Genomic DNA, 21,769 nt, shown 5'->3' on the forward strand with positions numbered 1-21,769 from the left:
CCATGGCAGCCACCGGCGCGCGCGCCCCCGCCGGCGCCGCAGCGGCCGCTCCGATTGGCGGCGGCTCCGCGAGGGGGGCGGGCGGTCTCGTCCCCTCCCCCGGCGCCCATTGGGCGGGCGGCGCGCACCACGTGGCGCGGGGCGCGGCCATTGGCTGGCGGAGGGCTATAAAGCGGCGGCGGGGGGCGGTGGCCCCGCGGCGGCGGGCGGGATGGAGGCGGCCGTGGATCTGGGGAACGCGGCGGTGGCCGAGCTCCGGGAGCGGCTGGCGGCGGGCGGGCAGGACCATGTGCTGCGCTTCTGGCCCGAGCTGGACGGCGCGGCCCGCCGGGCGCTGGCGGCCGAGCTGTGCCACATGGACGTGGCCGAGATCAACCGCTTCTTCCGCCGCGCCCGCGGAGACGGCGGCGGGGCGGCGGCGGCGGCGGGGCTGGACGCGCGCATGGAGCCGGTGCCGCGGGACGTGCTGGGCAGCGCGTCCCGCGACCGCGGGCTGGTGCCGCGCTGGGAGAGCCGCGGTAGGTGCGGGGGGCGGCGGGGCTCGGCGCGGCGCGGAGCCGGCGCGGCGGGCCCCACGCGTGTCTGCTCTCCCAGGGCTGGCGGAGATCGCGGGGAGCCGCGTGGCCGCGCTGCTGCTGGCCGGCGGGCAGGGCACCCGCCTCGGCGTCCCCTACCCCAAGGGCATGTGCGACGTGGGGCTGCCCTCCCGCAAGACCCTCTTCCACCTGCAGGCCCAGCGCCTGCGGCGGCTGCAGCAGCTGGCGGAGGAGCAGCACGGCACTCCCTGCCACATCCCCTGGTGAGCCCCGGCCTCGGGGGGACAGGGCTGGTGGGGTGGTGTCGGCAGGGTCCGGCTAGCACTGCTGGGTCAAGGGCCGGTAGATTGGCATAGCCCTCTGGGTGTCAGCAGCCCGCAATCCTCTGGGTTGGTGCAGTTCCCTTTGGCAGCCCGAGGTTACCCTGGCTTGGTGCAGTTCCCCTTAGTAGCCCCTGGATTGATGCAGAGCCCCTTAGCAGCCCAAGGACCGTGGGCTGGCATAGATCCTGTTGATGCCAGCGATTTTCTAGCCCCTTAGAGTGAGTGGCTCAAGGCTCAGGGTGGCACTGGCAGGTCCCACGTTGTCGGACTCAGTCCCTCGGCCCTTGGGATAGGCTTTCATGTCCCCATGTGGGACAGCAGCCATGCAAGATGGGAGATGAGGGGCTGAGATGCTTTGTTGACAAAACAAGAACTGGTCACTGCAGCTGGGTGTCCCCTGCAGGGTGTTGTATAGTTTTGGAGATACCTCTTGCAAGGAAGGGTGAAACCCTTCACTGGCTTGTCAAAGTGGTGGGACCACAGCAGGTCAGATCCTCCTAAGTGTGGAGGGGGGGAAAAGCGTGTCCTGGGTATTCCCCACATTTGGGATGAGGAGTGTAAGACCCAGCCTCTCTTTCCTGCTCATTGGATGTCTTCTACTCTGCAACAGGTACATCATGACAAGTGGCCGCACTATGGAGTCCACCAAGGAGTTCTTCCAGAAACATCGGTATTTTGGCTTGAAGAAGGAGAATGTCATCTTCTTCCAGCAGGGCATGCTGCCTGCCCTGGGATTCGATGGGAAAATCCTGCTGGAGGAGAAGGGCAAGATTGCTATGGCACCAGGTTGGTGGCCAGCAGCTGACAGGAGAGGTGGCGAGGGGTGAGACATGGTGCTGAGGTCCAGATTTGGAGCTGCAGCCTGCCCAAGGCAGTCTTCAGTGTGACCTGGCCCATGGCTGACTCAGGCTGGGAGGTGTCTGTCTTGGCAGGGAGGACCAGGGTGGGGTGCAGCTGGGCTGATGATCCTCCACATCAGCCCATGGGGAAGGAAGATGAGCATGGGTGGCTGACGGGGCAGCTCCCATGGTGTGTTCCCTCTGCAGATGGCAACGGGGGCCTGTACCGGGCCCTGGGCTCACACGGCATCATGGACGACATGGAGCGGCGGGGGGTGCAGAGTGTCCATGTCTACTGTGTGGACAACATCCTGGTGAAGGTGGCTGACCCCAGGTTCATCGGGTTCTGCTTGGAGAAGGGAGCGGACTGTGGGGCCAAGGTATGGTTTTAGGAGTAGGCAAGTCACTGTTTCTACAGAGCTGGGTGGGATCTGTCCTGCTCCTTGCCTGGCTTCCCTGACTTTTCACCCTTCACTTGCTGGCTTGCCACAACCAGGAGGGATAGCTAAGTAGCTGGAGCTCACTGGTGAAGTAACACATGCTGCCAAAGTCCTACCTGCCCCTTGGATAGTCCTGCCGGCCCCTGGAGGATGTAGGGCATCACTGAGCCCTGCCTGGCACTGCTCTTCTGCCTTTTACAAATGTGGCACCAACAGGCCCAGGGCTCAGAGGTCCCCTAGTCCCTGAGGCCAAGAGGCTGCTTGGGAGCCCTGTGTAGCTGCCTGGCTCACACCCGGATGCTGGGCAGCTCTTTTCCGGGTGGCTGTGGGTAGCACAGGCAGATAGGATCCTGCCATAGGCTGCCAGCTGTCCTCAGCCTGACATCCTGGGCACCAGACCAGGACATGGTGAGTGCAGCTGACGTTGAAGCCAGCCCCATGTCTTGTGGATAGGCCATTGCACACTCAAAGCTTTACTTAAAGACTGGCTTGACAGCCAAAGGTTTTGTTTGCGTTGGGCTCGGCTCTGGCAAACAGGTGAACGGACTTACTGGCCTTGAAGCTTTCAGAGAGTAAGCTGAGAAAGGGAAGGCAATTTCTCCTCCTGGCCTGTATGAAAGAAAAAGGAAATAAACCTTAGCATGCAGAACGGAGAAAGCCCTGTGCCCCTGCATGCCACCCCTCTGTGGTGACAGTGATGGGTAGGGATTTGCTGGGGTATCCCATGCCCAGGTGGAGGTGTGTGGGGTGAAAGGAGGAGGAGGAAGGTCAGGGGGATGGCTCTGCTGAGCCAGCAACCTTCTGGTTGTGCACAGCAAGCTGGCTAAAAATATCCATGCCTGTTGGCTTGGTGCCAGAGCCTGCCTTTGCCCTCTGGATGTGTCTGACACCCTGTCATCCAGCCCTGCCATCTCAGCCTCCTCTAGTCCCCACTGCCAGAAGCACCTGGGAGGGGGGGCTCCAGCATCACTATCCCAGCAGAGGAAAAAGCCTTGTCAGGGCCTGCTTTTTACAAGGGAGTGTGTTTGAAGTGTGGGGCTTTGGGTGCCTTTCCCTGACAGTGCTTCCCTCGGGCAGGTGGTGGAGAAGACCAACCCCACGGAGCCAGTGGGCGTGGTGTGCCGGGTGGACGGCGTGTACCAGGTGGTGGAGTACAGCGAGATCTCCCTGGCCACGGCCCAGAAACGGGGCCCAGACGGGCGGCTGCTCTTCAACGCGGGCAACATCGCCAATCACTACTTCACCACTGCCTTCCTGAAAGATGTGGTCAAGTAAGGGCCTGTTGGGGTGCCGGAACAGGAATTCTGGTGCTGAAGGGCTGGTGCTGAGCGCAGCTGGCTGTGCTTTGCTTTCTGCTGGTTGAGCTTCAGGCGTGCTGGGATGAGGCCCCCCCCACGTCTGCCCCCTGCACAGCTGGTCTGACCCCCACCTCTGTGCACAGTCCCTTCCTTGAGATAAGGTTTCTCTGGGCCTTATCTGGATGCTGCTTCCAGTGTGCAGGCGCATGGGGCCGTCTCTCCTGGCTGCTGTGGGGATGAGCAGCCTGTGCCTTGTGGTGGCCAGGGTCAGAGCAGAGCAGCCATTCTGGTGCAGCAGTGTCTGAGCTGGGGACGTGGCTTGCTCAGGTGAGTGACATCTCTTTCTTGGCCCGTTGCAGCACTTACGAACCACAACTGCAGCACCACGTGGCTGAGAAGAAGATCCCACATGTGGATATCACTACAGGGCAGCTAATCCAACCCGAGAAGCCCAACGGGATTAAGATGGAGAAGTTTGTCTTCGACATCTTCCAGTTTTCCAAGTATGTCCTTTACTCTCTGTGGGGACCAGGCTGCTGGCTCTCCCTGGGGCAGCTCTGGGAGCCCCTGGGGTTGTGGCAGGGTGTGCCCACTGACAATGCCCGGGGATGAGGATAGGATGCCAGCTGCTGTGCTGTCCAGCAGCAGTGGACAGTTGTGCTTGGAGATGAGCAGGGACACGAGCAGCTGGAGGGATGGGTGCTGTGTGCCTCTTGCTTGGCTGAGCCCTGCTTCTTGGCCAGAAGAACATCTGCTGACCCTACAGGCTCAGCCCTCCCCTCCCTCCTGCATGGCTGTGAAAACAGCCCATGGCTGTGGGCTGGGGGAGGACCTTGGGCCCAGCTCAGCCACCCTGCCAGGGGAGAAGCCAAAGTGATGAAGCAGCCACAGTTTCCAAACCCGACCCTGCCATGCTGTGTTCCCCCCAGGAAGTTCGTGGTGTACGAGGTGCTGCGTGAGGATGAATTCTCTCCCCTGAAGAACGCGGACAGCCAGAATGGCAAGGACAACCCCACCACAGCCCGACATGCCTTGATGTCCCTTCACCACTGCTGGGTTCTCAATGCAGGGGGGCACTTCGTGGACGAAAACGGCACACGTATCCCTGCCATACCTCGGTGAGTTGCTTCTCCTGTCACTTCTGCATCCTTTTTGGGCTGGACATCAAGCACAAGCCGCTCCCAGCACAGATAACAGTGCCACTGAAGCAACCAGCTGTGGATCCCCTTTCCTGGGTGATCTGGAGCAGAGCTGGATGTGGGCAGTGTGGTGGCAACAGGAATGGTGCTCAGTCAGCAGCAGACTTCCTTCAACACCTGTGAACTGAATCCTGCCAGCCTTCATTGCACAGACAAGGTTGCCTTTGGAGGGAGGAGGTGGCTCCATAAAGCCAGAGCACACCAGCAGATCCATGCAGCAGCCAGGCTGGCATCAAATCACCCCTCAACCACAGGACCTCCCACCACCCTCTTTAGAGATCAGCAAACCCCAGACTCATTTTGCTCTGTTTTTCCCCCCCTTGCTAACCCTTGTTTATTCCCGTGTAGCGTCACAAACGGAAGGTCAGCTGCCAGCCCAGCAGATGTCAATGACAAGTAACTATACGTGTCCCAAGTGCATGGTGGCGGGGCTGTGCTTAGGGACTAACGGGCTGCAGGCGCAGCAGCGTGCCAGGCTAACGGGGCCGGGGGGCTCGGGGCCGCATGCTGGCGGTGGGGCATGTCACCGCTGGGCACGGTGGACGCCGCTTCTCATGGTGGTGGGCGCAGGGAGATCTGCTCCCTGCTGGGCTCCTTTCTGCAGGGAGAGCTGGCGGGATAACGGGATGGGGCTCATGCTGTCGGTACAGGTGCAGGATGGCAGCAGCCTGCTGCTGACTGCACGCAGCCCCCAAAGGTCACCCCGCAGGCAGGATGCTGTTAGCAAACTCCCTGGCACGTCCTTTGATGACTCTCCCCTAGTCATCACAGCACAGCACGGACTGGTCCCGGCCGATCCCAGAGCTAGGGACGGCTGCCATCTCCCGATGGCCGCCAGGCGTCCAGGCAGACTGAAACGGGATTAAAAACATGAAGCAAACATCAGGCAGGCTTTGATGTAGCATGTGTGAATCTGAGCGCAGCAGCCAGCTGGGCTTTGTGTAACTCCAGCTCTTGAGTTTGGAAGATCCAGACCGTGACACCAGGGAAAGCCCCTGGCTCAGTGCGTGGAAGTTTACGGGAATACACCGGGAAGCTTTAACTCTTCCGTTAGCAGCAGCGTGTTCCGTGGGCATAGAGCTGGTGAGTGTGAATGACTCACAGACTAAGCAATCTGGTTACCTCACCCCCCTCCCCCCCGCAAGCTGTATCTTCAGGTACTTTCTGGTGGAATACAGCTGTTTTATCTCTGTTTTTATTCCAGACTCCAGGTGTTTTCAGGCTTATGATAGGCCATCACACTAGTTACAATGTAGGAGAAAGGATGCACCTTGTCCTACATTTACCCTTCATTACCAGTTAATGTCAATTTTTTTTTTAAACAACTATCTTGAATCTAAGTCCAAGGCAAATACCAGTGTGGGTTGGGATGGGTGATTTTTATTTACTCACACTTGGGACAGGAGGGGGCTGAGTGAGTGCGTGACAGCAGGAACGAGCTTCGAGCTGGGTGAAGGGAGTGTTGTGACAGATGGCATCCTGCCATGCCTGCCTGGCTGCTGTGGCCAGTGGCTGGGAAGGGGCACCCTGGGGTGCTGCTTCTGTGGCTCCTTGTTGGCTCCACCCCCAGACTTACATGCCAGCTGGATCCTGGGATCATCGAAGCAGATCCTATGAATGCTGGTGGCAGCAGGAGCAGGGTCAGGGACCCCTCACAGGCCCCTGCCCAGCAGTGTTGCTGCAGTGGGCAGCTCTGGTGTGGTTCTGACATTTTGCTCACCAGCTGCAGCTCACAGGCAGAACAGAGGAGCCAAGACAGTTGATCTAACAGGCAAAGGCAGGAGGAGCTGCAGGGAGTGTTTCTGAGTGAGCAGAAGGGTTTACTGTGTGTCCTCAGGTTGTGCTATAAGCAAGAGAGGGCTTAAAAAAACCCTCTTGTGTCCAGCCAAATGGGAAGGTGCTCTGTAGGTGCACCTCACCTCACCCCAGGGTGCAGGAGAAGGAGGATGAAGGGGTGACTAGTTTCCATGCAGCATCAAAAATAGCGAGGCTGGGGGCACAGGCACTGCTGTAGTTAGACACATGGAAAGGCATCATGAAAGCCCCATCTAAAGCTCTTTTCCCTTTCAGTCGTTGCTGGTATCTAAGCTTTAGCTCGCACCTCTGTGGAGAGCACGCAAGGCTTGACTAACCCAGGGCAGCTCTGTGCTGGTGGGGTCTGCGTGGGCCGGCAGCCGCCGGGGTCCAGACAGCCCCCGACCTGCGCCTGGCCTCGGCAGATCTTGGGCCCCATCTGTGTCCCCAGTGGGACATCTCTAACTCTCCTGACTGTGTCTTTTTCTCTGCAGCTTGAAGGATGCAAACGACCTGCCAATCCAGTGTGAAATTTCTCCCCTTGTCTCCTACGGAGGAGAAGTGAGTACTGGCTCTGCAGAGCTTGGGGGGCCCTTGCAGATGGACTGGGCTGGCAGGGCACACGTGAGGGGATAAGCCACAGAAGTGTGACTAATCCACTGGGGAGCTTTTTGGGGTGGTGCCCCCCAAGTTGCCAGCACAGGAGGGGAGCAGAGCCACCCCTGAGCAGCTCAGCAGAGCAGATGACGTGTGGTGTGCTCCTAATGAGGCACTTCTCATTCCTGTAGGGTCTGGAAACATACGTGAAGGACCGGGAGTTCCGCACACCTCTGATCATCGATGAGGACGGGATCCATGAGCTGGTGAAGAACGGGATGTAGTGGCAGCATGGTGCCCAGGCAGGGCTCCCATCCTGCCAGGAACTCAGACACATGAAGGTTGATAGCTGGGACTAGTAGGGACTGGTCCTGCTCGCTCCAGCCCTGTGCAGAGGAGGATTTAACCCACTCGGTTCTTGGCACGTTGTATGCTTCTATTTATATTTTAATTTAAAAACCAAACACTATGGGTTCCCCTGCCATAAAGCACAGCTGTGATGCTGCTCTTTGCACTCCAGGCTGCGGGCATTTATTTTTAAACATGTATATAGTAATAGTCATTGTACATGCAGAGAGAGGATTTTTATGGTACGGGGCTGGGTTTAATCTTGAATTTTTATTTTTCTTAAATCTACAGGACAATTTTTTTTTTAATAGGGTCCTTGCCATTGCCCTTGTTCTCCCTTTTGGTCATCCTTTGTATATTGCACAACTGGAAGCACCCAATTAAACTCTGAATCCCTCCTGTTTGTCATCTGGTGGTGTTTGAGTGACAATGACTTTCCACCAAGAGGCTCATGGAGCAGAGAGCCGACTGCATCATGCCAAGTGCAAGGGTTGCTGCCTGGGGTGGCTGCAGACAGGGCCTCAGCCCCACAGTGCTCATTTGGGGTGTTCCTGGAGGAAGCTGAGAGTTGCACCTTCCTCTTACATTTCTGCAAACAGTGGCAAGCCTTGAGCAGGTAGGAACAGGCAGGTGTGTTGCACTGCTGGCATGCTCAGGGTGAAACCAGCCTGGCACTGAGCCTTCAACCAGTGCCGTGTGCCCTCTACTTTTCCTGGAAGGTCTCTTTGGCTCCTGCAAGAGCCCACTGCCACGGAGTGTGGTGTCCTGATTCCCTCGGGCAGATTCCCTGCCGCCTCCCCTCCTGTTGGGGAAGAAGGATAGAGCTTGGCCAGCTCCTCTCCTGATCCTGATGTGGTTACAGCCTCCCACTGCCCCGTGGCTGCCTGGGGACTTGCAGGACTGGGCATGGGACCCAAACCACTCCCTCTGGGGGAAGTCACCACATCTCCCCCCCAGGTGGCTGCTGGGCATCCTAGGCTCAGCCAAGTACTCGGTTCCCTGGGCACTGTGCCTGGGCCACCAGGGCTGTGTGGGGGGTCCTGGCTGGCGCTGTGCCTGCCACTGGCTCACCGCAGGCTGGCTGGGCTGTGTGGCCGAGGCTTTTTGCTTTTTGGCTTTGCAGACCACCACCTTTGCATTAGGTCCTAGGACAGAGCGACGGGGTGCTGGCTGCTGCCGAGTTATTTGAGCACCAATTCCAGGTAGTAGGAGGGGAGTGGAGCAGAGCTGGCTGGTGTTTGTGCTGGTGTACACGTAGGGCAGCCTGTGCTTCTCCCTGCCGGCTGATCTGGGGCAGTACATGGGGCGCTGCTCTGACCTGCTCCCTGCCAGCCCGGAGGAAGCTGTGCCCTGTCTCTGTCACCCTGGGCAGTCCTGGCTCACTGGGTGCTGCAGCCCCTCTCTGGTGGCAGTGATGAGGGTCGCCAGTGTCTGCTGTGGGCGGTGGGTGGCTTCTCCTGCCTGTGATCCAGTTGGTTTGTCTGGAAACTCCAGGCTAAGAGTATGGCAAAGAGGTTGGTTCAGGAGCACAGCTACAGCCCTGGGGCTTTGGGGTGTCTAGTGGGACAGGAAAGCCTTTTAGGGAGTTGCTGGCCTGCTGCCAGAGGTGCTACTTCCCTCCCATAATGTGAGAGTGGAATAAAATACAGCCAAAACAGTCTGGAGAAAAAAAAAAATCTTTAATTGTGGTTTTCGCTGTTGCACGAAAATTATCATGAGCCCATTATTATTATTTTCTCCCTGCTGGGTTGCGTAGCCGGTGGCCACCGTGCCAAGCTAGTGCCTGGAAATGATGTCAAGCCCCCAGCTCCGCATGGAGCTCGGGGAGCTGGAGCACTGATCCCGTGCCCTGTGCCAGGCAGGTCGGCTTCTGGCCGCTGTCCTGGCCACGCGTGCCCGTGCAGGAGTCCCAAACCCGGCGCCGGGGGCCCGGAGAGGGGTAGCCCATGTGGGACCCTCTGGGCTAGCTTTGGGGTCTTGTGGAGCGTCCCCATTGCCCGCATTTTGGGGGTGATGCACCCGGCCCCACAGTGCAGGCGGAGGGTCCTGGACACACGTGCCATGCCACAGCCACGGGGCAAGCATTGGAAAGTGAAACGTTGCCTATTGCTTTAAGTTCCCTTGCTGGCCACGGGGACTTTTTTATTTTTTTCTCTTGCGCTATGAATGGGTTTTGCTGTAAATTATAGCTTTGCGCACATTCCCTCGGGCCGAGGAAAATAACCTCCGCCAAAGAGCCAGCCCGGATCGCTGACTGGCTCCCCCTCTCCGCTCCCTAATTGAAACCAAATGTGCAAGATGTAGGATTGTGGGATTTCTGGCCGGCTCCCAGGAATCCGCAGAATGCGAGCGAGCTCCCAGAGGCATCTTGCATCAGCCCGGGGAAGTTTGCTCCTCGCCTGGCTCTCCCGGCCCGGGCGAGGGGCGAGGAGCCCACCCGCCCTTGGCCACCGCCCCGCTCTGGTGAGTCGCTCTCGGCTGCGTGGGGAGGTGTTGGACCCTCCTAGGCTTGGGGTTTTGGGGGTATGGGTCAAGCGTGCTCCGCGGCAGAGCCCCGGCAGAGGGGCTGCGGTGCGGGTCTGCCTGGGAAGGATCTGGGCAGCAGCGGGGCAGTGTCCTCACTCGGGGAGGTGACAACTGACCCCTTTTCGCCATCTGACCCCCCCCAGTGCCAGCGTTTCCTGGTGTTCCTCCTCAGCTCCCGCCTATGTGTCTGTTGGCACAGTTGGCGGCAGTGCTGGTCAGCCAGAGAGGCCCTGCTGTCCCCAGGGTCCCCCAGCCAGGCACCAGGTCACGCTGCCGAGGGGAACACAAGGGCACTGCTCTGATGTTTGTGAGCATCGTGCCCCAGTCCTGGTGCTGGGCACCCGCTGGTGGCTTCCCAGCCTTGGGTGCGTTGGAGCGATGCTGTGGAGCCCTGCTCCGCAGCGGGGCGATGCCGTGGCACGGAGCGTGGAGCAGGGCTGGGAGCTCTCGGCTGTTGGGGAGCATTGCTGGATGCAGCACCCACGGGATGGTGTCCCCCGGCCCCCAGCTGTGCTCCTGGCAGGTCTCTCCAGGGCAGCTGGAGTCATGAGGATGTGCTGGCTGCTCCTCGCACCCCGGACGGCTGCGATGCCCCAGGCTGAGCCAGCGAGCCCGTGGCTGGGGAGGTGCTTGCTGCTGCAGAAAATGGGGCTGCATCCAGCCCAGAGAAGGTCTAAAATGGCATTTTTGGAAGGGAGGAGTACTACGGGTCCCGGCATGCTGCACTGTGCTCCCACCAAGGCTGTGCCGGCGGCACGGCATGCTGGGGGCTGTAGTGCCAGCTGGGGCAGGGATCCTGAACCCCCTTATCCCAGCTCCCTTGGGCCAGGGTCACAGGGAGCCTGTCGTCACTCGAGGACATTCCCTGAGTGCGGCCTTGATGTGTCCCACCCGCCTGCCATCCCAGCAGGACGGGAGCCCCGGCCCCATGTGAGGACAGGGGCTCTGCAACAGGAGCCCTAGAAGTCCCGGGAGCCTCGTGTCCAGGACCTGGTGTGCACAGATGGTGCAGGCTGCTGCCACCCAACCCTCTCCCCACGGATGATGCTCTTCCAGTGCCAGCAAAGGTGACAGTGCCCAGCTGGGGACCTCACCCTGCTGGGGACCTCACCTGGCACAGGCTGAGAGCAAGAGGGACCATGGGTCCAGGTGGGGTTTATCTCTTAACAAATGTGGATTCAGTTTTGTCCCCAGTTATATCCCTTGGTTATTTCAGTAGAATAAGGAAGGAGGGAAATAAAAAGGGAAAACAAAAAAAAAGCAGCAGCCAAGGGAAACTCAAACCCCGGGCAATGCCAGGGAGGAGCTGAAAAAACTCTCTGCACTAAAACTTTCCAGTGATTGAAAATTTTCAGCAAACATTTTAAGGCAAAGCCTTACAAAACCATCCTTTTTGCAGGGCTGGTGGAACAAAACGGATTTCCAGCTGGGCTGCCACTACTGCCCATGTGTTTGACCGCGTGTCCCTTAGCCCCCAGCCTCATGGCCCGAGTCACTGTCCCCACACACACTGTCCCCCAGCCCCACTCCCCTGAGGCACTATGAGCACTTCCCAATGGCTACGTGGGGATGATTTCCCTATATTAGACTAAATGTAAATGCATCCCCTACAGGAGATTACGGCATGTGGTATCCTGATGCTTAAAGAGTTTACTCAGCCTGAAAGAATAGTGGGGAAAAAACATCCCTGGATATTTTTTGGAATGCAGAAGGAAATTAAGATTTTAATGTTGGGGGGAACTGGCTATCATCAAACGCAGGAGCCTCCTGCGTGTGCCTCTCGGCAATGCAGCTGAAATTCCCAGTTGCAGCTGAGTTAGTTGCAACTAGCTACAGTCTCCCAGCTGGGAATAGGGGAAAAAAAGCAACCACATATGTGCTTTTCAAAAAAAAAGGGAAAAAAATAGAAAAAAGGGGGGAAATCATCCCAAGTGCAAGTGTTTACTTGTGCCTCCTGCAGAGCTCATGGCATTTGGCAGAGTTCCCCAGCGATCCAGCAGGGTGCTGTGGGGTGCACAGAGCCTCTAGCAGAGTGCAGGTGGCAGTTCCTGGGGTTTTACTCTCCTCTTGGGTGTTGGTATGGCCCCAGCAAGGCCCGGTCTCACCCCTGCCACGCCGAACCCCAGCTTTGTCAGTGACCAGGGCCGTATCCAGCTCATCCCAGCCGGCTTTGTGGGATGTGGGCATGTGATATGTGGGAGCTGGTTTGGGTGGGTTTGGCCTTTCTCTTGGTGGTGGGGACAAGGCAGTGTGGTGATGCAGGGACACAACCAGGCATTCACCTGCAGGGTCAGTGGTGCTGGGCTGGTTCAAGATGTGCCAGCCAGGACAGACATCCCTGGTACAGTGGGCTTGACTGGGATTTACCCCAGCAACCAGCCCCCATTTGGCCAGGAGCTGTGGTCTCTTCAACCCCCAGGTTAGTAGATTGTTTTCTCAAAGGTTAGTGTGAGTTTAATCTAGATTAAAACAGCCTTTTTTAACAGAAAGAGAACTAATTGCATCTGGTGCTGGTGTGAAGTGTCCTCTTGGCAAATAAGAGGAGCTCAGGGAGCCTGGGGCAGGGCTGGTTATGTTTAGGGGTGTCCCTGGTGTATCCCCCAGCACCGTGCTGAGCCCCATGGTGGCTACCCAGAGGTGTGTGGGCACAGTGGGAGCTGCTCTGGGGGTTCCTGGCAGCTGAGAGCTGGCTGGAGCCAAGGCAGTGGCTGTGGTGACAGCCCTGACACAAGGGCAGGCACGTCCTGGGGAGATCTCCTTGTGCCGTGGGCTGACCCCTCCGAGGAGAGGCCTCGGCAGCACCAGCCCTTTTTCTCCCCATGCTGCGGGCCGAGTCCCATTCCCAGGACCCCCAGGTCCCCTCCAGCCCCATCCCAGGCTCCCCTCGAGGCAGCGGGTGCGAGCTGGCTCCCACACCCTCTGTCCCTGGGATCCGCTCTGCCATGGGGAGCTGCGGCAGTAAATACGCTGCAAATCTCGGGTGGTTATCTGCGCTCCTCTCTGCGGAGCCAGCAGGCAGGGAAAGCACTCTAGCACCCTGCTATTACTGTCTTATTGTTGTGCAACTTCTTGCGTTCAAAGGCGGCCGAGGGTGGGCGGCCCAGCCAGAGCCTCTGTGCCCCGCGGTGCCCGCAGCCGCTGCTGGCCCAGGGCACAGCCCAGGGAGCTTTCCGTGGGTCCTGTGGCCATTCCACGTGGATGTGGCACACCATGGCTCCCAGGGGTGGTGGCCAGGGTCCCTGTGACCGCCACCACAGATCTGAGGCTTGGGGCTCTGTTCCTCCTGCGAGGCTGAGGTGGGGACATGGGGTCTCGTGCAGGAGAAGTGCTCCGATGCTCAGCTGGCTGCCCCAGGCGGGGCTGGTGTTTGCCCTCTCCTGAGCTGCCCCAGTGTGATGAGCCCTGGCTCTGTCTCCACAGGACTGCCGACATGTCGGCCATCCCCAGGCCGGCCCTGCTGCCACTGCTGCCCCTGCTGCTGCTGCACATCCCACAGGCTGCGAGAGCCCAGGTCAACCCCGGTAAGTGAGACAGGGACCAGGTGCATGCAGGTGCCATAATTTCATTTCCCTGGTCTCTGCTCCTGCCAGATGGCCAGGTTTGGGCTCGCATCATCTCCATCATCTCTGGGACTCTCCTGGCTCTGGCAGCAGCCTGCACCTGCCTGGTCGTTCGGCTGTCCTGCACCTCATGTGGGCACCTGCAGCGGCCTGCAGAGCTCCCTCTGTGTGCCACGGGTGCTGTCCTGCCACTGTCGGACATGGCAAAGCACTACCCCAGAGCCCTGGGCTCTGAGTGGGGCCCTTCCCCTGGGGACTCACTGTGGCTGGAGGCTGCCAGGTGCCAGGGTATTGTTTTCTCTGCTGGGCTGTGCCTTCTCTGGCGGTTTTTGCAGCAAACCAAGGCTGGCTTTAGTGAAGTGGCTTGACTGGGTGCCTGGCTTCTGCTCAGAAACCACAACAGTGCACCAGCCGGCAGCAGAAGTGTGTTTAGATGGCTGTTCCTGCAGGGCTCAGCCCCATCCTGTGCTGCAGGGATGGACAGAGCCCAGGTTTTCCCAGGGTTTCCCCAGGGAGTCCCTGTAACAAGTCCCTTCAAAGGCTTCTTCCATCCGTGGGAGGAGTTAGCTGGGTCTTCCCTGGAGGTTGCATGGTGCTTGCTTAGGGAGGCAATCCTGCTTCTCCTGCAGACATCTATGGCCGGCAGAATTGGATTTGCCTGGCCAGGATTGTTATCACCAAGACAAAAAACATGGGCTGGCTCCATGCTTGGCAAGGATTAAATGGGAATTCAGCGGGAGCTGTGCTCTGCAGAGCATCACGAGTGGGAGAGCAGGAGACAAGAAGAGACGCTCCCACTGTGCCAATGTTCATGATGAAGATGCGCTCATCCCTCTGCCTGATGCAGGGTATGGTCCCTGTGTGAGGTGTCCTGGGGGTGGTGGCACAATGGGATGTGGGTTCCTTGCCAGTGCAGTGCCAGGCGAGCCAGGAGCCGTGGGGGTAGGAGGTGGCCCAGGCACAGTGTTGTGCCTGGTCCTTGCCACCTCGGTGCGGGTGTTTGCTTGGGGTGGTGTGTGGAGGGAGCGCGGTGGGTTGGAGCCGGCAGCCAGACGGTAAACATGGCCAAACAAGCCGCCCTTTCAGCAGTGCTCTTGGCAGCCAGGCGTGAAAAAATAACTCCTGTGAAGCAGCAAGGATGCGGTGCTGAGGGAGTCAGCTGTCACTCGGGGGTGCAGCCCGCCTGCCACCCCGGGTACTTTTCCACTCACAGCCAGGCTGGGAGCAGGGCTGGTGATGGGAGCTGAGGGGTCAGCAGGGAGGATGAGTGCCTGTCTTTGTCACTTGTTCCCCCAGGGACAGGGAGCAGCAGGGCAGCACGGCACAGTTGCTGTTGGTGAGGTTTTTGGGCAAGTGGCCTCCGGACTGAGCCCCCTGGAGCTCAGCTCATGGGGACAGCAGTGCCAGCTCACAGGCTCTCCAGCACAGCTAAGATCCTTGCCAGCAAGTCTGACAAGATCCCTGGGGACAGGGCCCGGTGTGCCTGTCAGCCCTTGGAGCGCCACCTCCCCTTCTTCCCACTTAGCTTCAAGCTGGGCTGGCATCAGCTCCTGGCCAGAGCCTCCATCTGACTGGGAAGGTGCCTGCTTTGGCAGGACTGTCCCATCCTTGCTTCATCCTCTCTCTGTAAGCCAGAGGGATGGAGAGTGCTGCCCTGGGGCTGCAGTGCCTGAGGCACGGCGGATGTGCCCAAGCCCAGGCCATTTCATCTGGTCTCGGAGCCAAGGAGGGATTCCCTCCTGCTCAGCGCCCTGCTGGTCTCATTGCAGCCGTGTGTCGGTACCCCTTGGGAATGTCGGGCGGGCACATCCCTGACGAGGACATCTCAGCCTCCAGCCAGTGGTCTGATTCTACGGCCGCCAAGTATGGACGGTGAGTGTGGGCACCCTCCTGCAATAGCCACAGCAGGGGCTGGGCTGGCATGGAGGGAGAAGGGGCACACCGGACTGGCCTCGGCCACCTGCAAACATCTCCTCCACTCTGGGCTCGCAGGCTGGACTCAGAGGATGGTGATGGAGCCTGGTGCCCCAAGACCGCAGTGGAGCCAAATGACCTGAAGGAGTTCCTGCAGATTGACCTGCGCGCCCTACACTTCATCACGCTGGTGGGCACCCAGGGGCGCCACGCTGAGGGCCATGGCAATGAGTTTGCCCCTATGTATAAAATCAACTACAGCCGGGATGGCACCCGCTGGATCTCCTGGAGGAACCGGCACGGAAAGCAGGTGAGGAGGCAGGTGAGGGCTGCATTGGATGGTAGGTGAGGAGTCTCCTCCTGCCCATCCCCACTGTGCTCCTCTCTCTCCAGGTGCTGGATGGAAACACCAACCCCTATGACATCGTCCTCAAGGACCTGGAGCCGCCCCTCATCGCTCGCTTTGTGCGCTTCATCCCTGTCACTGACCACTCCATGAGCGTCTGCCTGCGCGTGGAGCTGTACGGCTGTGTCTGGCTGGGTGGGTGGTCCTGTCCTGTCCCTGTCCCCGTGTCCCCAGTGCCCACCTGGCCATCCCAGTGGGGGCTGTCTGTCCCGCAGCACCGGGGATTGGTGGGGTGTCCATGCACTCACCCTTCCCCCCCTGCAGATGGGCTGGTGTCCTACAACGCACCAGTCGGGCAGCAGCTCATCCTTCCTGGGGGCACCGTCATCTACCTGAACGACTCTGTGTACGATGGGGCCTTCGGGTACAGGTGAGGACTGCGTGCCACAGGGGCGGCAGGTGTAGGGGCTGTTTCTTCCCTGCACTGTCAGGCTGATGTGCTGATCCTCAGTAGAGCAAATGTTTGTGGTGTCCTTGAGGTGGGGGACATGGCCAGCCTGGGGAGACTGCACATCATGAGGGGGACAGCTTGATGGGGAAAGCAGCCCCAGCCCTTCTCTTGGATTTGCTCTAGCTGCACCACATGTTAGCACCCCACAGCCTTTTCCAGAGAGAACATCAAGAACAAAATTACCCCCTGAGCGTCCCAGAGCCTGTGAGGAGCTGCCAGGGGGTGCTAGGTGGTGGCAGGTTTGTGGGGTTGGTGAGAGTCATGGTCCTTCTGTCCCCTTGCACGTGCCAGCATGACAGAGGGCCTGGGCCAGCTGACGGACGGGGTGTCGGGGCTGGACGACTTCACGCAGACCCACGAGTACCACGTCTGGCCGGGCTACGACTACGTGGGCTGGCGCAATGAGAGCACGGCTGGCGGCTACGTGGAGATCACCTTCGAGTTCGACCGCATCAGGAACTTCACGGCCATGAAGGTCCACACCCCCCCACCCTGTCACCTGTCCCCGTGCCCCTCGGTGGCCGTGCTGACAGGCTGCCCCACAGGTCCACTGCAACAACATGTTCGCCAAAGGGGTGAAGATCTTCAAGGAGGTGCAGTGCTACTTCCGCGCCGATGCCAGCGAGTGGGAGCCCAGCGCCGTCTCCTCGGTGCTGGTGCTGGATGACGTGAACCCCAGCGCCCGTTTTGTCACCGTGCCCCTGCTCCACCGCATGGCCAGTGCCATCAAGTGCCAGTATTACTTCGCTGACACCTGGATGATGTTCAGTGAGATCACCTTCCAGTCAGGTAGCTGTCGCCATGAGCCCTGTGGAGACCGGGCCCTCCTGGGTGGGGGGCTCAAGGCGATAGTGGGGCTGTGGGGCACCCACAGCCCCCACCCTGATGTTCTCTTCTCCCTGGCCAGACGCAGCCATGTACAACAACTCAGTGCCCCCCGCCGAGGCACCTGTGGTCCCCACCACTTATGGTAAGGCATGGGAAGCATGTCACCCTGTGCTGGGTGGGGGGCTGTGCCCCATCCCATGGAGGAAAGGGGCAGGGGCCTCCCCACACCCCACTGTGACCAGCTCTTGCTGTCCCCTTCTCCGGCCAGACCCCACACTCAAGGTAGACGACAGCAACACGCGTATCCTGATCGGGTGCCTGGTGGCCATCATCTTCATCCTGGTGGCCATCATTGTCATCATACTGTGGCGGCAGTTCTGGCAGAAGATGCTGGAGAAGGTGGGCAAGCTTGGCATGGCTGGTGAGGTGCCCTAGGGTGGGGGCTCATTCTGGGTAGGTTCTTCTGGGAGCTCAGCATGGAGAAAACAGACTCCATGCAAGGGCTGATGCTCCCTTCTCCTCCTCAGAAAGGTTGTGCTTTGCACTCATCTCCCAGGCAAGGGGACTTAGCGGAGCAGGGTGGTGGCTTTGGGGCTTGCCTGTTTGTCCATGCCTCTGTCCTGAAGCTGATCTGGGAAAGAGGAGCCTGGGTGTGGAGGGTTCTCACCACAGCCACCACCTAACCAAGGTCATTCACAGAAGTGATGAAGCCAAACCCTTCTCCATAGAGGCAGACAAGAGAAGGGGGGAACATGAGGACAAACCCAGGCAGGTGTTGCAGCCCCACAGAAAAGGCACTAGAGAGGAGGTTTGGGCACATCCCTGGTACCATGGAACACAAGAGACCCCATCCTACCCATGCTGTGGGGAACCCCACCTCTCTCCTCCCTTGCCCCACTGTCACAGGCATCAAGGAGGATGCTGGATGATGAAATGACCGTCAGCCTCTCCCTGCCCAGCGAATCCAGCATGTTCAACCACAACCGCTCCTCCTCCTCCAGCGAGCAGGAGTCCAGCTCCACCTACGACCGCATCTTCCCCCTGGGACCCGACTACCAGGAGCCCTCCCGCCTGATCCGCAAGCTGCCCGAGTTCACCTCGGGGGAGGAGGACACAGGTGAGAGCCAGGACACCCTGCATGCTCAGAGCCATCTACTGTGCCCGAGCCTGCAGCAGCCCTCTCTCCCCAGCCCCAGCTTCTGGCCACTCTCAAATACTTTGTCACAGAGGGGAGAGGTCACACAAGCCCCTGTGCACCCCACACAAAGGTCACACAAAGCCTGTGACTGAGAGCCATCACTAACATCCACTGCCAGACTAAGCTGTGTCCCTCTATCACCCTTGGGATGCTCTGGCACCTCTTCCTCAATGATCTGGAGGTCAGGCATTGATCTCTGCTCATCTGGTGCTCAGGGCTTGATGAGTGTGTTTGCCATTGACGGGGAAGGAGTGGAGCAGCCTGTGATGCCTGCAGGAATGCAGCCCTGTGGGGCGGTGCAGGGGCTCTGGGGAGGACAGGGACGGAGTGTGAGCAGCCACCAGGGAGCAGAGGTGCAAGGCAGGACACCCACGGCAGGGCTGGCCCCGCTGTGTTGTCCCAGGCTGCAGTGGCCCCGCGAAGCCGTTCCAGGCCAGCGTCCCCGAGGGCGTCCCGCACTACGCCGAGGCCGACATTGTGAACCTGCAGGGTGTGACAGGCGGCAACACCTACTCAGTGCCAGCCCTCACCATGGACCTGCTCTCTGGCAAGGATGTGGCTGTCGAGGAGTTCCCCAGGAAGCTGCTGACCTTCAAGGAGAAGCTGGGGGAAGGCCAGTTTGGGGAGGTGAGCAGGAATTGGGCCTGCCCCAAGCAGGGCTCAGGCAAAGCTCCTCCCAGTTCGCAGAGGCTGTGGAAGACTGTCAGTGAGCAGAGGTAATGGCTGCCCCTTGCTCCCCCAGGTTCACCTCTGTGAAGTGGAGGGGATGGAGAAGTTCACAGGGAAGGACTTTGCCCTGGAGGGCTTGGATGGCAGCTCCGACCACCCTGTGCTGGTGGCTGTGAAGATGCTGCGGGCGGACGCCAACAAGAATGCCAGGTAGGGGCTGAGGGGTGCACACACCCCAGCACTGCCCCCCATGCAGAGCCTCACCAGCAGAGCTGGGATGCTTGGAAAGCATCCCCTGTCTCCATCAGCTGTATGCTCAGTGCAGCTGCAAGGACCACACCTCTGAGCTCTCTGGGGATTTTGGGCTGTCACATGTCAGGATCCTTGGTCCTAACCAGCTCCCCAGTGCCTGTCTACCTGCTGAGCCTACCCTGCAGCCCACGTTCCCCAGTTCCAGGGGAGGGGTCCCCCAGGAGGCTTGGGCGGGTGGGTGGCACTCTTGGCCAGTCTGTGCACACCATCATGCCCCTCTGGGTCTGTCTATCCGATCCGTGTGGTTTCTGTTCCGGAAAGGAATGATTTTCTGAAGGAAATCAAGATCATGTCGCGGCTGAAAGACCCCAACATCATCCGGCTGTTGGCAGTGTGCATCACGGATGACCCCCTGTGCATGATCACCGAGTACATGGAGAATGGGGACCTCAACCAGTTCCTGTCCCGCCAGCAGGCAGGCAGCCCCCCCGCTGGCCACGCACCCACTGTCAGGTAGGGCTGCCCAGGAGAACAGGGGCAGGCAGCACTGCTTGCTCCCAGGACACCTCACCTGGGTGCAGCTTCCTTCCTGGGCTTGCTCCTGGGACTCCCGTGCACCCTCCTTCCTTCCTGCCTCCCTCCCTCCCTTCCCTCCCTTTCCTTCCTTCCCAGCACTCATCCCTCCCTTGTGCCCCTGACAGTGACCTGCGGTTCATGGCCACCCAGATTGCCTCGGGCATGAAGTACCTCTCATCCCTCAACTTCGTGCACCGGGACCTGGCCACGCGCAACTGCCTGGTGGGGAAGCACTACACCATCAAGATAGCCGACTTTGGGATGAGCAGGAACCTCTACAGCGGGGACTACTACCGCATCCAGGGCCGGGCGGTGCTCCCCATCCGCTGGATGTCCTGGGAGAGCATCCTGCTGGTACATGGGGGCTGGGGTCCTCTGACAGGCACTGACACGGCTCTGGGGATGCTCAGTGCCTTCTTTCCTGGGGCTGGGGGGTGCAGAAGGGATGGGGAGGTCTCTGCTCTCTGCAGCCCAGATTTGGGGTGAAGCATGGGGAGAGCGGGAGTGGTAGCAGCTTTTTAAGGCAGGCTGGGGGGGACTATGGTGATTTTTGATGTCCCAGTGCAGGACATCCTTTAAGTGGGATACTTGGCATTTTATCCTGGCCACGGTCAGACCAGGAAGAGGGAGCAGTGTCAGTTTTTACCTTTGCAGGGAGCTGGGTCCTTGGCAAGCCCCAGCTCTCAGAGCAGTCACTGCCAGCCAGACCTGGAGCTCACCAGGCCCTGGCCCCAGGCAGAAAGCAGGTCTGTGGGGCCAAGCACCCCTCTGGGCGCAGATCTGGATGCTGAAGCATCCAGGAGAAGGTTTTGATCCCTGAGCATCTACAACTTCTGGAGCAAGATGGGGTAAAGCCCATGCCTGACCTGCTCTGCTCCCTCTGGCCAGGGCAAGTTCACAACAGCCAGTGATGTGTGGGCATTCGGTGTGACGCTGTGGGAGACCTTCACACTCTGCCGGGAGCAGCCCTACTCCCAGATGTCCGATGAGCAGGTCATCGAAAACACCGGCGAGTTCTTCCGGGACCAGGGCCGGCAGGTGGGGATGGGATGGGATGGGATGGGATGGGATGGGATGGGATGGGATGGGATGGGATGGGATGAGATGGGAGGGGCAGCGGTGCACCTGGGACATCAGGGACCTGGGGAAAGACTTTAAGGTGGCTGGATAGGGAGCTTGGCTGTGAGGCAGTTATGGGACAGGAACTCCTCCAGGAAAGAATCCTGGTGAAGGGCCCACCATGGCAAACCCTGCGCTTTACACAGCCCAAGGCACTGCTTGCTCACTGACCCCACTTGAGCGTTTAGGGTCTGGGGGACAGAAGCAAGTGTCCCCAGCCACCTTGCTGTGCCATCTGGGGGTCACCTTGCCCCTGGGCACACAGCAGTGCAGTGCCTCACCCTGGGGCATGGGGAGATGGGGCACCCTGCGAAATGGGGCTCTCCGGGAGCTGGTTTCTGTGGCAGTAACTCTCCCTTTGCCATTTTTGCCTTTTGTTTTGCAGACCTACCTTCCCCAGCCTGCGCTGTGCCCTGACTCAGTCTATAAGCTAATGCTCAGCTGCTGGAGACGGGACACTAAAGACCGTCCCTCCTTCCAGGACATCCATCGCCTTCTCCAGGAGTCAGCCAGTGAAGAATGACCCTTGGCTCCTGTTCATCCTGGTCCCCATCCTTCCCTGTCCCCAGAGGAGCCCCGTATGCAAACTGAAGCCACTTCACTCGGTCTTAGCCATAAACCCCGAGCAGCTGCTCTTGTTCTCATTGTACAGTGAAGCCTCAGAGGAGACCCCCAAGGACAGCAAAGAGCCACGGATGGGGCGGCTCAGACCTCCCGCTTCCTTGCAGACCTGAGCCCGGGAGCAGCACGGGCTGGGATGAGGGTTATTTATTGACGCAGCGCGTTCTTGGTGACAAGGACCAGGACAGAGCGGCTTCTCTTCCCTGGCTGGAGGGCAGGAACTGCAGGTGGCCTTTCTCTGTGAGGAAGCTCAGCCCACGTGCAAGGCAGGCACC

The 21,769-nt window shown here is 59.6% G+C and overlaps 2 protein-coding genes across 3 annotated transcripts; both read left to right on the forward strand.

Annotated features, from left to right (window-relative positions):
• Positions 1 to 211: 211 nt before the first annotated feature.
• On the forward strand, positions 212 to 7,761 carry UAP1 (UDP-N-acetylglucosamine pyrophosphorylase 1; the record flags this gene model as incomplete). Of its 2 annotated transcripts, XM_082287613.1 has the most annotated exons (10): positions 212 to 518; positions 595 to 799; positions 1,470 to 1,645; positions 1,906 to 2,078; positions 3,216 to 3,409; positions 3,796 to 3,939; positions 4,366 to 4,554; positions 4,984 to 5,031; positions 6,924 to 6,990; positions 7,218 to 7,761. In XM_082287613.1, 10 exons carry the CDS (start codon positions 212 to 214, stop codon positions 7,308 to 7,310), a joined length of 1,596 nt encoding a protein of 531 aa, XP_082143739.1. In that variant the 3' UTR covers positions 7,311 to 7,761. The 2 variants fall into 2 exon arrangements, with proteins under 2 accessions (XP_082143739.1, XP_082143740.1); XM_082287614.1 differs by lacking the exon at positions 4,984 to 5,031 and having other exon boundaries at positions 230 to 518.
• Positions 7,762 to 9,747: 1,986 nt separating this feature from the next.
• DDR2 (discoidin domain receptor tyrosine kinase 2) lies at positions 9,748 to 21,396 on the forward strand (the record flags this gene model as incomplete). The annotated part of the gene is made up of 17 exons (XM_082286815.1): positions 9,748 to 9,837; positions 13,321 to 13,421; positions 15,230 to 15,332; positions 15,453 to 15,684; positions 15,768 to 15,915; positions 16,045 to 16,150; positions 16,523 to 16,706; positions 16,777 to 17,020; positions 17,139 to 17,201; positions 17,328 to 17,458; positions 17,966 to 18,176; positions 18,661 to 18,884; positions 19,000 to 19,136; positions 19,500 to 19,691; positions 19,880 to 20,108; positions 20,643 to 20,792; positions 21,259 to 21,396. Exons 2-17 carry the CDS (start codon positions 13,331 to 13,333, stop codon positions 21,394 to 21,396), a joined length of 2,583 nt encoding a protein of 860 aa, XP_082142941.1. The 5' UTR covers positions 9,748 to 9,837; positions 13,321 to 13,330.
• Positions 21,397 to 21,769: the final 373 nt, after the last annotated feature.

The sequence above is a fragment of the Coloeus monedula genome (assembly GCF_965178545.1).
Source record: "Coloeus monedula genome assembly, chromosome: 9".
NCBI classification, from domain to species: domain Eukaryota; kingdom Metazoa; phylum Chordata; class Aves; order Passeriformes; family Corvidae; genus Coloeus; species Coloeus monedula.